The 16,908-nt window shown below is 55.6% G+C and overlaps 3 protein-coding genes across 3 annotated transcripts; 1 reads left to right on the forward strand and 2 right to left on the reverse strand.

Annotated features, from left to right (window-relative positions):
* Window positions 1-249: 249 nt before the first annotated feature.
* Window positions 250-2,803, reverse strand: MONBRDRAFT_17530 (uncharacterized protein; the record flags this gene model as incomplete). Its single annotated transcript, XM_001743261.1, has 11 exons — window positions 250-522; window positions 650-744; window positions 830-980; window positions 1,083-1,172; window positions 1,300-1,332; window positions 1,417-1,478; window positions 1,577-1,675; window positions 1,873-1,957; window positions 2,042-2,386; window positions 2,510-2,597; window positions 2,697-2,803. The coding sequence occupies 11 exons, from the start codon at window positions 2,801-2,803 to the stop codon at window positions 250-252; spliced, it is 1,428 nt and encodes a 475-aa protein (XP_001743313.1).
* A 1,125-nt stretch (window positions 2,804-3,928) lies between these two features.
* MONBRDRAFT_22778 (uncharacterized protein) lies at window positions 3,929-6,515 on the forward strand (the record flags this gene model as incomplete). The annotated part of the gene is made up of 11 exons (XM_001742937.1): window positions 3,929-4,071; window positions 4,165-4,249; window positions 4,346-4,500; window positions 4,621-4,738; window positions 4,838-4,946; window positions 5,031-5,127; window positions 5,341-5,431; window positions 5,537-5,680; window positions 5,957-6,064; window positions 6,125-6,224; window positions 6,418-6,515. 11 exons carry the CDS (start codon window positions 3,929-3,931, stop codon window positions 6,513-6,515), a joined length of 1,248 nt encoding a protein of 415 aa, XP_001742989.1.
* A 4,235-nt stretch (window positions 6,516-10,750) lies between these two features.
* MONBRDRAFT_1544 (uncharacterized protein) lies at window positions 10,751-12,102 on the reverse strand (the record flags this gene model as incomplete). Its single annotated transcript, XM_001743262.1, has 5 exons — window positions 10,751-10,961; window positions 11,095-11,167; window positions 11,338-11,456; window positions 11,558-11,692; window positions 11,753-12,102. Coding segments are annotated over 5 exons (888 nt in total), but the record flags the coding sequence as incomplete, so codon positions are not given.
* Window positions 12,103-16,908: the final 4,806 nt, after the last annotated feature.

Raw genomic sequence — 16,908 nt, forward strand, 5'->3', positions numbered from 1 at the left:
GGTCGTGTTTGCTTTCAAGCAAATTTTCCCCTCCTTTGTGTGTGGGTTGTGCAGTTTTCAAGGATATGAGGCTTGAAGAGGAGGGACAAGCAAACCAGATGGCTATTCGATTGGCTAGGCAAAGCGGTCCAGGGCCGAACGCGCGGCTTCTGCAATGGGCAAGCAAACAAGTGTAAGGACAAGTGTTAGGACATGCGTGGCTGCGGAGGGAACATGAGATGCGCAGTGTGTGACGAGAGCCATCCTGAACTAACCGGTGCCCGAAGCTGCAGCGTCGTTGGCCCCTGCAGCGGCAGCCTTTTCCTTCTTCAAGCGATCGCGAATAGCCTGGCGACGCTCCACCATGACCTGGCCTTGCTTGCGGAGGTAACGATTCTTGGTGGAGCTGCGGCCACGCTTGCGGTGCTTGGGATCAAACTTTTCTTGGACCAAACCACCCCGGTCTTGCACGCGCTGCTCATGGGAGCGCTTGTCCAACTCAAGGATGGCGTGTGGGTCCAGCGCAATCAGATGATGCGGGATCTGAGTTGTCATTAAGGTGTGTCGAGGTTTTAACAAACCAGGCAATGAGCACCGACAGCAAGAATTAAAAAAAAAAAAAAAAAAAAAAACGCCGGGCCTGACGCGAGGGCACCAGCTGATTGCGCACCTTGTCGAGCAATTGCTTGACTTCGCTCTCGCTGCGTTGCTTGCCAGTCTGATAGGGGTTGGCCTCCAAGCTGTCAAAGTTCGGCTCGCCCGCACCTAAGAAGCCAGGCCATTCATGCGCCAGGGCCATCAGCGTGGCTACAAATGCCAACTTGACACAACGAGAGGTATCTGGCCATACCGGGCACCAAGATGGAAGCAAAGCCCTTGGCATGCCCAATGCCCAGCACGTCCTCGTATGGACAGAAGCGCAGCTGATGGATGGGACTGCCGGGCGTATTGTGCGTCATGTAAGGCATGGTTGCCGGCGTTTTGTGCGGCGTGCTCCACACCTAAATATACACACAGAAAGGAAATCAGACCAAGAGGCGGGGGCGGCATCGCTGGAAAGTGTGCCTGACCGCTGCAACAAGCAAGAGAGAAAGCGTCCTTACCTGGGCACTGCTGCCAAAGCTCACACCCAACAGCCCACGTTGACTGTAATCCAAATCACTGGGTGCTGTCGGCAGGCGAGTGGAAAAGACCTACGGAATGACAGCGAACGCAAACGCAAACGCAAACCACCGCCACGAAAGGTCGAGACAAGTGCTTGTGAACGGCGGTGCAGCAGATAGCAACAGATGAGTAGCTGGGCAAGGGGTTTGGACGTACAGGCTCGTCCTTGAACTTGCGAATGTCCCAAATCTAAGGCACCAAAAACAGGTCGCATTCAGGTGCGTGAGGCGCCACAAAAGGTGTACAGCTGAGTCTATAGCCAAACCATCACACCTTGAGCATGCAGTCGGCACCGGCCGTGGCCATGTAGTGGCCCGTTGGCTCGACTGTCAAGGCTAAGTCATGTCGCGCCAAGGAAGTTGTGAGGATAATGTCCAGCCCTCACAAAGCAATAGCCAGCGGGGACAAAGGCAATCAAGCAAAGACGTCGAACCTGCGACAGCTCCCTTGTGGCACAGTTGCTTAACGACTGGCGTAGACATGTTGGGTGTCCACAGGGTGACGGTTCCGTTTGTGTGACCGCAATGCATGACTGTCCGAGGCGTCACCAAGCATCCAGGCGTCATGTGAGCAACAGTCGGTCCGGCAGGCAATACAGAAAGCAACAGTCGGTCCGTCAGGCAATACAGAAAGCTAGCAGCCGGACTTTGGGAAACGGATGGCCCGCCTCCGCTGACATAGTGGTCAACCCATGGTCGTCAAGAAAAAAAAAAAAAAAAAAGGACGCACCGGCGTTCCAGCGATTCTGGCGCATGACGTGACAGGGACCGAGCTTCGTCTTGAGCTGCGTGACCAGGGAGCCCACCGACACATCCTACAATCCCAGGGTAAATGAATGAAGAGAGGCAAAGCAGCCAGAGGTCATGTACATATTTCGCGTTGGCCGTCGACCACATACGTGGTAGCGTAGAAGCCCACTGTTGCTGCTGGACACGAGCAAAAAATGGTATGGAAGAAATTCGAGGCGAAGAGGGTCGATGTGCTTGTCCAGATAATTGATTTCTTCGCCACGGGAGTTGTACAGATATACGTGCCGCTTCTGGGCCACGGCAAACATGGTCTCGTTGTGCAGAAACTGAACGTCGCGCACCGTCTCCTGTAGTTGCATCTCGCAACGGAGGCCACCCGTTTGCCAGTCAAAACTGCCAATGTGGCCCTTGCGGCCGCCGAGAAGAAGGTGTCGGCCGTTGTTGCTGTATCGTAGTGCATAGGGCCCGAAGGTATTCAAATTCAGACTGAAAATCTGCGAGGTTGACCCACCAAGCAGAGCAACTCCATGACAAGGGGGCTTGTGGGCTTGTGCTGCCAAGGAGGCAGGAAGCTACAGGGGCACGCGAGAGGCGGAGACGGAAGAATCTCATCGCACCTTGTGAGCACTGGTTTCGTCAACGGCTTCGCTGATAGCGCTCTGCGTGAACTTGTACGTTCGTTCCAAGCCTTCAGCTTCGAGGAAGCTAGATTTCCCGCGAGTGACGACCGTCATGGCAAGAGACACGAGTCAGCGGGTGCTGTAGATGGTGCGCAACAAGCAAGATTTGGGCATGGCTTCATACCCTGCTTGCTCTGGAAGCAAAATTTCTGCTTTGGCCGCTGCCCGCGCGTTTTGCTTGGCCCGCTGCGCAGCCTTGCTCAGCTGGTTCTTGGCTTTCTTGTTGCTCATTTTCAACTGCGCGCACAGTAAACGAACCGGGCGGGCGTGTGAACTCGGTCGCGAGGCAAAAAACAGACAGGACTTGGCAAGCAGCATACGTCATCCTTGGAGGTGTGCACGCGCTGGTAGCGCTGGCTGGCCCGATCGATGGCCTTTTCATATTTGCGCTTGGTTTGCGAGCCCTTGGGATTGGCTGAGTGCGGCCAGAAAAGCACAAGAGTGAGACGGACAAGGCCTTTGCACGCGAGCTACACAGAAATCTGCGCTGAGTAAGAAAGGATGCTTACGTCGCTTGCGTATTTGTTGTGTCCTTTCCTCGGGCAAGATGTCGAGGGCAATCTTCTTCGGTTCCATGATGATACCCCGATGCCGCCTCAATGGCTGGCAAAAGTTCACACACGCACGAAAAAAAAAAAGGAAGAAAGAGGAGAGGAAGAGTTCCTCGCAATGCCTCCTTCTGGCACAGGCCCCGGATCTACCGAGCTTGGGCCTCGTAATCAGTTGAGGCCAAGTTCCTCGAAAAGACACACCCGCTCACCAGACACCTCCCCCCCCCAAAAAAAAATTAACCCCCACGTTGGTTCAAACGTGTGTCCCTCTCTCTCTCACTCTCTTCTGTCGCGCGTTCACACAACGTGGCTGCGAACAACAAAAATCTGACAACTAAATGTCAGCAAAACGATGACATCCAGCCTTGCTCTCTCTCTCTCTTCTCTGTGTGTTTCCAATTCCTTTGTTCTGTGTTGTGTTGGCATCCCCACACACACACACACTCAACGCAGATCAGTTCGGGCTGCACAGTGGTGGCGGGCGGTAGCGGGTGCGGGTGCGAGTCGAGAATCGCAACGGCACCCGGAAGTGCGACGAAGAGGAAGCGTTCAAGCATTCATGCATTGACGCATCGCCGAAATGGACGCCAAATCACATCCTTTGACCCTCAAGGGTACATTCCTGCTGGCCCATCTGCTTGCCCGCCTGCCTGCCTACCTGGTCATGTCAACCCTCACGTTCGCATGCCCTCCGCCCCCACCGTAGTCATGCGCCTGTCGCAGCCGACCATGGCAGATTTCACCGCCCCACTGTGTGAAGAGCAAGATGCCATCGGTGCGTAGGCACAAGCTTTGTTTTGGGAGCATGTACAAGGCAGCGTGCTGGCTTCACTCACCCACCGTGGCCTCTGCAGGTGAGATCATCACACAACAAAACCAAGCCGATCTACGCTCATCCTATGAGAACTTTGGCGTCAGCGAAGTCCTCAAGCTTCCAGCAGCCGTTGGGTAGGCTCTTCCATCTGCGCGACCGCTCTCTGAATCAATGCATCTCCCGCCCCTGACTCGATTTTCTACGACACACCTCGCACGTCTCGGTAGGAACGTCTATCTCGGCCAAACCCTATCCTGCCTCATTTCCGTGCACAACGAGGGCAGCGAGAGCGTGAGCAGCATCGTCACCAAGGTCAGGGTGCCCACTGTGCCTCATCAATAAATGTTGTCTGGCAGCCTGTCCATGCAACTCATCAACCGTTCCCTGCCTGAATCACTGGTGCTGCAGGTGGAGCTGCAGACAGGGTCCAAGCGCACCTCCCTCAAACCCACTCTCACTGGTGAGCGCAAGGGGCAGGAGGTCGGGCCCATCGGCAAGCTCGCCCCTGGCCAGGCCATTGATCAAATAGTCGAATATCAACTGCAGGACCCAGCCGTGCACATGTATGCGATTCTTGAAAACCCCACCTAAGCACATCCCCCTCCTCTCTCCTTCCCTCCCTCCCTTCCTCCCTCTGCGATGGGTGACTCACCGATGATACGCGGGCATATCTTAATACCCAGCATGGTGTGCATCCTGGCGTACACCTCGCAAGACGGTGATCGAAAGCAACTACGCAAGCATTTCAAGTTTGAAGTCACACAACCGTTGGAAATTGTACCTCTCTGCAAAACCCTCAAGGTTGGTGACCAGATATCGGGCGACCGAGACTACCCTCTCAATCCAGATGCATCAATTTTGTGTCTTTGACGGCCTCATCTGGTTCCGTTGGGCGCACAGGATGATGTCATGGTCCAAGTGAATGTGCAAAACATTGCCAAGGAGCCCCTGATCCTTGAATACGTGCGCATGACACCAACAAAGGTCTACACTTGCGAAGAAACCGATGGTACGTATAACAATCAATAAACCGACCGTTCCATGACCCCCTGTGTCCTATGCGGCTAATAATCTGAACCTGCGCTCAATGTAGAGCCACCCAGCCCCGACCAGCAGCTGCCCGTCAGCAAAACACGCAATCGCATATTTGTGCTCAAGCCTCAGCCAACGGTCGATGCACGAACGTTCAAGTTGGTTGCGCCTTGTTGATCTTCTTGATGGTGGTGGTGGTGGTCTTGCTGCTCTTGTTGTTGGTTTCCTGGCTTTTGGATCGAGGAGCGACACATGCTTCGAGGGAGTTGGGTGCGACCCACGCTTTCATGTCTTTTTTTCTTGGGCTGCCCATTCACTCGACACGCGCCGCTTGGATGCCCGGTGCCTCTTGACTGCTCACCATCGCCTAGGCAAAGCGCCAAGGTGGGCCAAGTCATGGTTTCTTGGCGTGCCATGCGAGGCGGCCGCGGCTACACCAGCATTGCCACGATTCAGCGAAGGGTGTGTCTCTTATGTGCAAACTTTGCTTGTTGATCGTGCACCAGAGCCACGGCAGGCCATTCTTTCACACTCGATTTTGCACACTGGGAATGATCATCGTGACAGGTGCCCACCCTAAATGATGTGCACCTGGACGTGTTGGATCCGCCCGACTCGGTGCAAGTGGGAACTCTCTGCACGCTACGCGTGCGCATCATCAACTTTACCGACCGGCAGTATACCCTGGGCTTGAGCTACAATCCAGAGCAGGTATGCAACCCGAAGGCAAAGCGTCGGAACTAGCAGACCAGGCAATGTGTTGCTGCCGCACGCAGCTAGGTCCACCCTCACAGTGGGTCTGTCGGGCTATGCCAACAGCATGCACCTTTGATATTACAAGGGCTTCAGGAGCGCCCTCTGGGTGTGGTGGAGCCGACTGGAGAGCTTGTATGTAAATTTGTCCGGTGCCTCTGTGAGCCACTGCACGTTGCTTTCCCTGGCCTCCTCACTAGCCTTTGCTAATGCAACCCGCTTGACACTGAATAGGTGACGGAACTGGTGGTTATGCCTCTGCGCACGGGCTCTCACAAACTACAAAACGTCCTTCTGAAAGACATCCGCAGTGGAAGCCACTTTACAACAAACTTTCCTGCGGTACGTCATATGTTCATATCTGCTCTCATTACATGACTCGCTCGGCCATACTCACTACAGAATGCACCTTTGCGTGATCTTGTAGCTCCTGGTGCTGCCCACTGCGCTCAGTGCCGCCTCAGTCCCAATGGTGTAACATACGAGGCGGCACGGGAGCAAGGTCGAGCGCCCGGGGTGGCGTCGCCGTGGCTGTTTTCACATCTGTGCTCCCAGAATTGGCGGCCGGACCGCACCTGCAGCGCAGCACCGCTCGGTGCAACAACTGTGAGGCATGGATTAAGGCAGTTCTGTTGTTATGATGCTGCAAATTGACTCTGTTCTTTTCATCAGTTGAATCGGATGCCCTCATCCAGCGTGGCACACCATCAATCGAGGGTTGATAAGATTACAAGTCGGAACCGAGATTCATCGCAACAATTCTAGTGCGCCATCGACTGTTCGCAAGAGCTGAAGCTTTGTCTCTGTTTGTGATGCAGAACGCGAGAGTCCTGCATGCGTCGACAAGCGCCTGTTCTTCTGATCGATATGAACCAAAGTACATTGACATGCAAGCATGTGAACAAAAATGAAGCGAAAAAGCAGAATTATTCGAAGAAATTGATAACAAGTGAGAGAGGAGAGAGAGAGAGAAAGAAAGCGTCAGACTTTTCATTTCCAACTTTTGTTGGCGGCCTTACCCATGACGACTCTTTCGACACACAGGCAAGCCCAATAGTGTGCAAGCGCCTTGAAGCAGAGCGTTGTTTGATCGACTCGGGCTTCAACATGGCTCGGCAAGGGCGGTGGCTGGTGCCGGCACTGGGAATGGTGTTGGCGTTGAGCTCGGGGGTGATTGGGGACGTGGAGTATCCTTTTGTGACCTACACTGACTGTGGGCACGAGCGAGCTGCCCCGTCCTCGTACGCACGCACACATCTTCGCGCCGGCACCTGCTTCAACACGCGCGGCTCCAACTCGGGCATCTACTACTGCGACCCTGAGGGTACTCCCTTCGTTCGCATTCTAAATGGCAAGGGCTGTAAGAATGAAAAGGCCGTTTACCCCCTGGCCGGCAATTGTCATGCTGGGCAGCAAATCACTTGCGCTCGCAATCCGAGCGCAGCGGCAGCTACCGTGCTGCTGCAGCAAGTAGCCAATTGTACTGCATCGCCTGTCGCCCATCTTTTCTTACCGGCTGGCTGCCAACCCTCCCCGTACTCATCCGGTTATGTTAAGGTTGAGCGCTGCGATCTTGCTGGGTTTGCCGTCAGGCAGTATTCAGATCCAGCATGCACCAGCTATTTGGCTGAGCATGTGGGCGTGCCAGGCGACTGCATCAACATGGAGGAAACGGCCTTTATCACAGCACGCGGGTTTGCCAGCTTTACCTTCGGCTGTGGTGTGGTTGAATTCAATGCAGCCGCGCCGGCTCCCTCACCCATGTTGAGCCAACTTGTGCTTGTGCTTTTCGGACTTGCGTGGTCAGGGCTCATTGGCCACCTTCGGTGTGACTAACCCGAGACCAGAAACCCACAAGAATACCTGCCATCCATGCTGAGCGTGTGGCGTTGCAACCCTAATTGACTGTGAATGTGTCTGTTAAACGACTCATCAGACTGGCGGGCTCTCAAGCCTCAGGCATGACACCGAGTCTGCATTTGTGCATGTGTTTGTGGATGCGCATAATTGTGAGCGAGAAGGGCCCGCTGAGCGATGAATCCTGACTCAATTGATCAAGCGCTGGTTCTTGGCGATTGCAAGTCATTGTGTCAGCCACCACCCCCTACTTGGCCCAACGGATGACAAACGAAATTTCATACTACATCAAGCGGCAGCAGATGGGTGGCACAAACAAGGGGAGAAAAAAGCAAAAAAGCCAGTTCAAGGCCGAGTCAGAGGCTGTGATAGCAATGTCACAAAGGCCAGACACCGAGAAAAGGACTGTCGGAACAACAAATCGTCCGCATTGCGCCTGTAGCCGGCTAGCAATGTGACCTCGCCAAAATTAAGCTCACGGTAGCGCATGGCTTGCATCAAGCGCACACCTACACATCTTCCTCAGCTTCATCTTCAGCCGGTTCGCTGGCCACCTCTAGAGCTTCGCCGTTCTGTTCGGGCATATCTGTATCGGGTTGGCTCTGGCTCTCCTCCTGGCCGAGCTCATCAGCAGGCTCTTGTTCTTGCGCCTGGCCCTCCACAGTGTCCTCGTTGTCCTCCTCCTCGTCGCTGTCAGGCTCCTCATAGCCTGGGGGATCATCGTATTCGGCGGCATCGCTCTCATACACGGCGCGCTGCAGGAGGTGGGCCTCGTCACTCGTCGGAGGCTTGTTGCGAGTTGTGGTTAGAATACCACTGTCATCCTCCGGACCTGGCTGACCGACAAAGTCTGTGCCCAAACCAGGTGAGCGCTGGCCTTCGCGCACATCCACCTCCCGCTTCCATTCTGTTGGCTGCTCCACCAGAATAGTTTCGTAGGGATCGGTTGCGTCATACTCCTTGGGATACGTGTATTCGCGGCGCGCCGGTGGCTCCTTCACGTCGCGCTTGATCTCCTGCAAAAAAACAAGTGCGGAGAGGTCGTCATCAGTCAGTCAGGCGGGCAGACAGATAAATAAGCGAGCCACGAAGCACAGCGCGGTGCATTGTTTGCTCCCAGCAAAGGGGAGGGCGACACAAACCTGCATGACGTAGTTGACTCCGTCTGCTTCGGCATCAAACAGTCCCTCATCAGTAGCAGTCACAAAGGTGCGCACCATGTCATGGCTGCCCACCATGCCATCATCCAGTGTCTTGCCAGCTTCAGCAAACGACTTGCCATACTTGACCACCTGCACAATTTCCATCGCAGCGAAGTGAACATTAGTCATGGACAATCGAAAAGGGAGAAAAAAAAGGGAAAACAAAAAAATTGCCACATGAAATATCATGGGCGATGTTGCTAAATGTGCCTCGATCGCTAGCCAGGGATCCACGCAGGACTTACGTTTTTGCGAAGAGCTTCGGTGCCCGATTGCAGGGATTGAGTGCCGGCCCGCGTGATCTGCTCCGTGGCATCAAGGGAGGCTTTGGCAAAATCTTGGTCGTCTTGGAAGTACTGGAGCTTGCCAGCGTGGTGTTGGCCGGCCAGGTCGTTGATGGTTCCAGCATGTTGACGCATGTCCTGCTCCGTTTGTTGCAGCATTGCGGTCTCGCCCTGCAACAACTTTTTGGAGGACTGCCACATGCTGTTGTTGGTGTCCTTGCTGACACCACACAGTGTTGTATTGGCATCCAGGTGTGCTGTCGCCTTGGCCGCCAGAGCGGCCATCTCGCCGCGTCCGTGGTCCTGCAGGTCTTGCACTTGTTGGGACAAAGCCGAGGCACTGTTCTGAAAGCCAGAGAAACCCGTGTCCAGACGGCGCGCATTTTGGCTGCGGACGTCGGCCACCATGCGCTTGACATAGCTGCCAATGTCTTCGACAAGGCGGTTGCAAGTCTCCTCCATGGTTGACTTCTCCGACGCCAAAAAGCTAGCCAATTCGTCCGAGTGCTGCTGGAGCTGCTGAAGCTGAGCTGCTGTGGCCGTTTGGACGTGGGTGCCCAAGGTCTGAAGGTGGTTGGAAAGCTCAGAGGTGAAGTTCTTGGTGGTGTTGTCAACATCATCCAGGTGTGTTCGAACCTTGCCGGCCCAGGTCGCCAGGTTGGTATCCAACTCGGCAGCTTGCTCCTGGGCCTCCTGACAACGCCGCAGAATCACCTCCTGGGCCTTATCCACCACCGTCTTGAGCTGCTGCAAGTGAGCCGCTGCGTCGTCGCGGCCTCGGGTGATACGGGCAGCACGCGAAGCGTGGGTTTCCTGTGCACGCTGGTGCACGTCATCAAATACACCCGTAATGGTCGTGGTGAGCTTACTCAGGTCTTGTGTGAGAGAGGATGTCTCCTTCTGGCGCGCATCCTTCATATCCGACAATAGGCCGCGCAACGTGTTGTACTCTTGATCTTGATCCGACTTGAAGTCATTGACTTCCTGCACAATGCTGCGTAGCTTTTCCGACAAGCGATCGCGGAAGTCGTCTGCAATTTGTTCATTGAAAAGCGAGAGCTCCTTCTTGCGGCTGACCTCGGCGTGCAGATCATCAATGTCCACAATGGCGCCCTCAATGACCTGTTTCAGGGCCAAGGCGTCGGTTGTCAACGATTTCTCGGTGGAGCGGTGGGCAACCAGGAGCTTCTCGCGCATTTGGCGCACACCTCCAATGACCTCCATCAACATCTATCATCACCATGGTGGAAGAGATGCAAAGAGATTAGCAAAGCCGCGCATTTCGAAGTTTCTTTCGTGATGGCGCGGCAGGCAAGCGCGGATGTTAAGCTCACTTTGCGATCGGCCAGATAACCGTCGCGTTGCTGACGAGTCTCGAGCAGCTCTTTTTGGAGAGCTTCCTTCTCTGCCAGCAGGTTCTGCTTCTGCGAAGTGAGCAAGCTAGTGCTGGACTTGAGTTCCGACTTGCGGGTCAACAAACGATTAATCTTGCGTCGCTGACGGGCAATCTCTCGCTTATGCTCCTCGTTCTCCTCGAGCAAGTGGTCACGCTCATTGCGTAGATCTCGCATTTCCTCGTGGTGCATCTTACGCATGCTCTCGAGATCATCCACCAGTTGCTGCACGCGTCGCGTGAGGCCATCGATGATGATCTCGTCTTGCTTCCAGCGGGGAAGCTGAGAAATGTTGAGGGCTTCCATGGCGCGCTCGGCATAGCGAAGCGTCGAATTGGATTCCACAGTCGAGCCGCTGCAGGGGCTCACACACGCAATAAAGCTGGTCTTGCAGACACCACCCAGGGCCTCAGACAAAAGGCGTGTAAGTTTGGAGTCGCGGTATGGGATGTGCTTCTCATTGCAAGCGAGCGCGTTGATGACGCGACCCAGCGTCAACAAACTGTGCAGAAGGGGACGGCAAGCACAGTAGCCCAAATGAGCGGGAAACGCAGGATCGACGTGCAGACCTCGGGTCGCGAATTCGAGTTTTTTTTTTTTTGTTGGGATCAGATGTATTCTGCTGTGTCCCGTACCTGCGGTTGATGTGTGCGGCTTCACGTGCCGTCATGCCTGTAGCACCGGACTTGCTGATATCCTCGCTACCAGCTGCGAGGAGTAGGTTGAACACAGTTCATCAAAGGTGGGTTGGCTGTGAGAACTCACGCACGTTGGGCACGGGCGCTAGCAGCTTGATTTTATTTCATAGCCCGTGTCGTGGAAGCGCAAAAACGCGAGGACAACACAGGGTGATCGGGCCTGGAAGCGCAAAATCGTACCAAGATCAACAAAGGTGAGCGTGGCTGTGACGGGCTTGTCATAGCGCAGGAAAGAGACCACGAGGGTGAAGATGCGATGAGCGCGGTTGGACCACTTGTTCATCTTGGTTTCGGAATACCTGCAGCCCAGGTCGGAGCCAGGCAGGGTAGGGATGAGCAGGCGAACAAGGCTTTGGGGCAAGTACTGGAACAACCCTGGCCCAAAGAATCAGTCACGCACTTGCAGCGCTCTTCGGCTTTCTCGAGAAGGTTCATGACTTGCTCCAGCCCTTCGACTGGAACCTCGACGAGCCCGTCGCAGACGCAGCCGCGCGAGTCGTGGTCCACGAGCGTGAGGCGCTGGGCCGAGCCCGAGCTGGTGGGGGGCCCCCGCTTGGACTTTTTGAGGTCCTTGGGTGGGGGTGAGTCAGTAAACAGATCCTCAAGCTCCTCGTTGTAGATTTCAAGGAAGGAGCTTTTCACCTCGACGTTGGAGTAATCATGCTCGTTGAGGCGGTTAAAGAGGTGAACCAGGGAGCGCTGAATAATACCGTGCTTGGAGGGATCTCCGGACAGATCGCCGCGCATCGTGTATGTCTTGCCAGCACCGGTTTGGCCGTAGGCAAAGATGCAGCAGGACAAGCCACTGCAGACCTGCTCCACGATGGGGGCAACGGCATCATTGTAGACTTGTTCTTGGTCGATGTCCGGGCCGTAAACCTTGTCGTACGTGTACGTGGCGGGATGGCCTGCTGGGTCCGTCAGGGTGATCTGTTGTTCTTCAGGATCTGCGACAACAGCCACGTCCTCTTCCTTCTCGCGCAACGGGTCTTGCGGGCGAATGCGCACAAAGACGTCCACCTAGAATGCCCAATGCACAGAGAAGGCACGAGTCCAAAGAGGGAGAAGAGGAATAATGTGAATCAACAACGCGCAGAGATCGGGCACACGGGCTAAGAGGACGAGATCAAGGACAAACCTTGACACCACCAAAGGCATTGAGGGCTGTGTTACGCTGAGCAACACGCTGATCGACATGGCGAGCCACCTTCTTCTTGCCATCACCGCGGGCGGCAGGCTTGCGCGCCGTGCTGCTGGCCGACTTGGGGGTCCGTGCAGCGGTGGAACGGCTGGATCCCGCCGAGCTTGTCGAGGACGTAGGTGCTTTTGCACGTGAGGCCATGATGACGGTGAAGGGTGCAGTGCCACTCAACTGACGAGAAGCACACAGCCGCACAAGCAGGTGAGTCCAAAAAAGTGAACGCAAGACACGTGCTGGTGGCCACAGTGGGTCTTGCACCGATGCCATCCAAGAGCAACCCCTATCATCGAACCCTCCCGATGCTCAACACACTGCCCCACCCCCGGTTCCCACACTGGGACACGCGCGCTCCACAACATGCAGTCCCCCCCTCCTTGTTTGGTCAAGCGTGTGTCTGTGTCATTCGCTCACCACCAAACAACCAGCGCCCTCAGAGAGAGAGAAGAAAAAAAAAATCAATTTCACTGAACACAAGAGAGAGAGAGAAGAGAGAGAGATTCAAACACACACACACAACAGGCGTTTTGTTCACTCCACCAACACCAACAGCCACACACAAAAACACGAGCGACGTCCGCTCGAGGAAGAGATGAAGAGATTTGTGGAGACTCAAAGAGACTCAACGTCCAAGTTCGAACAACTGCCATCAACTGCTTTGGACAGCACGATTTTGTCAGATTTTCTGCGGTTTGCTCTGGCGCTTGACGGAAATGAGCCGTTTGCTGCTGGCTGGCGCGCATGTGTTTCTGGACTCGCGCCTTGACCGAGGTCACTGAATTTTTTGGTTGATGGGAGCAACTGGGATAGATAGGGAAGAGTGCGGGACAGTTGCTATTGCCAACAATCGTGGGACTGTTTTATTGGCGGTGTGGACTGGGGCATCGTGCCCTTGGCCCGCCCAGCACATGGGTAGCGCCTCTGCTCCCAAACTCAGCTGAGGGCCAGCGGTTTGCGCCAGCCGTGTGAGAGGTGTGAGGGGTGTGAGGAGTAAAAGTAAGAGATCAGGCATTCACGAGACCACCATGGCGTCTGGGCTCAGTCGCCTCTTGGCAAACCGCGATGCCCTGGAAAGGTCAGTCTCGTCAATTTCTCTTGTGCGCATCGTGCTCCCAGCCTGACGCGTCTTGCCGTGGGCTGGTCCATTAGCGAGGATCCAGAGGTCCGCCAGGCTGCGATTCAAGACTACATGACCGAGCTGCGAGGCGTCTTTGAACGCATTCATGATGGTCCAGTGCCCACATCTCAAGCCACCTTTCGTCAGTCTTTTTTTTTTTTTGCTCTTGAGTTCTCTACCAGGGTGCTGTTGCCCGCCCATCTTGGTCTCGAACGCTTATCTGTGCATGTCACCATCTTCCGACTCATCACTGGCAGGTGATCGTGCACGCCTCATTGATGGGGGGTTGCGTGTGCTCACCGCTGCCCTTGAGGGCATCTCAGACCTTTTCACGTTACCTGATGGTGCGCTCCTCTCCCTTGACACACACCCGCCTCACACTTGTTACCAGCGTTCCTCATTCGGCCTGACTGCTGCTCCTCCTTCCACGTTTCTGCTCAGACGACTCCTACCCACGCTCTACGTTTCTGCTGGCCCATCTGCTTCATCTACTGGCTTCAGTGGACGAGGAGGCCCCAGTCCTGGGAGCTTTGTATTCGCTAATGGCTGCCGTCGATGGCGTGCCCTCGGCTACCCGCGAACTGCATCAGTCCCTTTTGAACGCTTTTGCGTGTTGCTGTGCCCGTACGTGTTGGACCAACTAACCTCGCGTTTGGAGTTCCTGTGCCCCAGTATGCCTGACCTGCGCATGTTCGATTGTCGCTGGTTTCAGTGCTTGATCCAAACAGTGTGGTCACCTTTCCCATTGAGTTGGCTGCCAGCGATTGCCCGCGCTGCCAGTGAGTCTTTTGACTGGCTTTTAGCATGGCCATGCCCCCCCACCCCCCCCATGCTAACGTCATGCCTCTCCTGTTTGCATCCTCACTTCGTGCACCCATCGAACGCGATGCAGTGTTCGCCTGACCATGAGGAATCGTGAGCATGTCGCTACCTTTTTGAGCGCCCTGGCCAGCTTGTGGCAGGTCGGTGGGGCCATCCTTTGCCACCATAGCGTGCGATGGTGTGCATGATGAGGGCTTTCTAAGCAGCCTTCTTCCTACCCTCATTATCTGTTCTTTGCTGTCGGGGGTTCTTTTCGACTGCTCGCAGGCAGACGGGCTCTGCTGGCGATACAGTCCAGCCGAGTTGCGCTGGTGTTGGCAGCAGATGGCGCCTCTGCGTACAGAGGCCACCCGCCACCCAACATTGGCTCGTGCGCGAGTTGTTATTCTCCTACGACTTTTGCCTTGGAGCCATGCCCATGAGATCGAGGCCTTGCTCCAGGGGCTAGGACTTTGGCTCAAACCCACGATACGGGCCTGGGACCAGCCTGCCGAGCTGGCACAGGTCCTGGTCGCCCGAGGACTAGAATCTGCCCTAGGAGATGCCGTAGCGCAGCCCCTTGCAAATCTGGCGGCCAGTTGTTATCTTATGGGCGACAGCGATTTAGAGGTGTTTGGTATGGCCATTTTACAGGCCCTGTCATGGCGAAGCTTGTCCACGGCCAGTGTAGCCTCCACGTTGCAAAAGCGGTTGCTTCGCCGTTCCCGCCTCACACTGGCCGAGTGGCGCTTCGTGCTCCAAACGGCTCTACTCCCTACGCACGACCTGGCCTTGGACATTTCACAGGTATGCAGTGGCCTGCCAACACTGGTCACACAGCCAGGTATAGTTTTCACATACTGCTGTGATCTGGTTGGTTAGGTGGCTATGCGGGCCAATACACTTGTGAGTGACGCGCCCACTTCTGCCAACATTGATGATCAAGGCATTGCCTGGCTTCTGGTACTTCGTTTACGGCTGACCCAGAGGGAGTCACCGCCTCCCCTCAATTACGCTGCGCTCACCCGCTACATCGAGGTGGCCCTTGGCATTGGGGTGCGTCGGCCGGCTGTACTTGGAGCGGTCTTTGAGGTGGCTTACCTGTTGGCCCTTTTGGAACAAGCCTGGCCCGCAGCACCCCCCTTGCCCGCGCTGATGAATCTGGTGGATAGCCTACTGGCGCTGCCTTGGCTGGCTTCGGGGCTGCCCACGACACTGTCACACCACGACTGCAACCAGGCGGTCCTGACGCTCAAGCGTCACGCGGCCGACACGGAGGCTTTATTTGCTGCCTGGCGGGACTGGGCCGCCGCGGATCGTTTGCTCGTTTTGCAGCGTGCACTGGGTCTGGCGGCAGCGCGCACCTCGAAGCGCCCTGAGCTTGTCATTGGGCTCATTCAAAACATCTTGGCCGCTGCACGAACCAGCGAGCAGGTGGCGGCAGTTTGTATTCTGCCGCACATCTTGGCGGCCTTGGGGGACGTGCAAGGCACTCCACCCTTTCGTCGATTTGCCAATATTCTCGAGAATCGCAATTCTTCGGTAAGCAATATGCTTTGTGCAAAGCCCGGTGGCCAACTTAACCCGGTTCCGTTTGTTTCAAAGCTCCTTTGTCACGAGTCATGACCGCAGCAGCGTATATGGGGTTTTGCTCTTTTCATGTTCTTTTTTGCTAGCACGCGTCTTTTCTAACCATGGCATCTCCCGTCCCTTTCCTGCCGATCACAGGCTGTCAACCAGGCAAGGCTCGAGTGCTTGCCCGCGTTCGCGACCTTTTTGGCGGGCTCTTCGCGGGTGATGGCCTCGGCTCATCTGGCACAGAACAACTTGGGTCAACTCACCCCGGATAAAGCTGGGGGCTATGCCATGACCTCTCTCCTGGGCTGGACGGACGTTTTGGATGTTCATGGTTCACAAGCTTCAAACCAGGAGGAGGGTTCCGTAGATCATGGCCCCATATTTGTCACCCGCCCCGTCCAGCTTGCTACGGGTCCTGTTCAATGCTCTAGTGATGCCTATGACATCATCAAAGCTTTTATCACCGATGCCAGTCGTACGGCCTCCGAGGCGCTGCTCGTGCAGGTTCTGCCGGCCGTGGCTAGCCGCTTTCCTCTCAACGACGGCCCCTGTGCGTACGTGGAACTGAGCCGCCTTGTGGAGTACTGTGTCATGGGGCTCGATACGCCTCTCGCCGTCCGTACTGCGGCCCTACGCAGCCTCCTGCTGAACAGCGACTATGCCGTTCAGCACATTGTGCCTCTGATTCTGAGCTACCTGCAGCGCAGCTCGGTTCAGGTCACTGCAATGCTCACGGTTCTCCCAGAGATATTTGAGGCCGTGCACGCGCACGAGCTTGGGAGCAGCGTGCTTATTCACATCATTTTGCTGCTGCCCAAATATCGCGATGCCATCAGCGTGCTCGAAGCAATGGCCGCGCGCGTCAAAAGCTCGGCCGCTAGTTTGGTGCAGGCCCATCTTGAGCCCGTCGTGCTGGCTATGAGCCGGTGCATACGCGAGTTTCAGGTGCCTGCCAATATCTGGCAGGTTGTCTTTGGGCAACCCAACGCAGCAGCGTTTTGGCAAATGCACGCGGACGACGTCCTTTGGTACCTGCTCGTCGATAAGAATCGCAGCC

The sequence above is a fragment of the Monosiga brevicollis genome, genomic scaffold (assembly GCF_000002865.3).
Source record: "Monosiga brevicollis MX1 MONBRscaffold_3 genomic scaffold, whole genome shotgun sequence".
Lineage (NCBI taxonomy): Eukaryota > Choanoflagellata > Craspedida > Salpingoecidae > Monosiga > Monosiga brevicollis.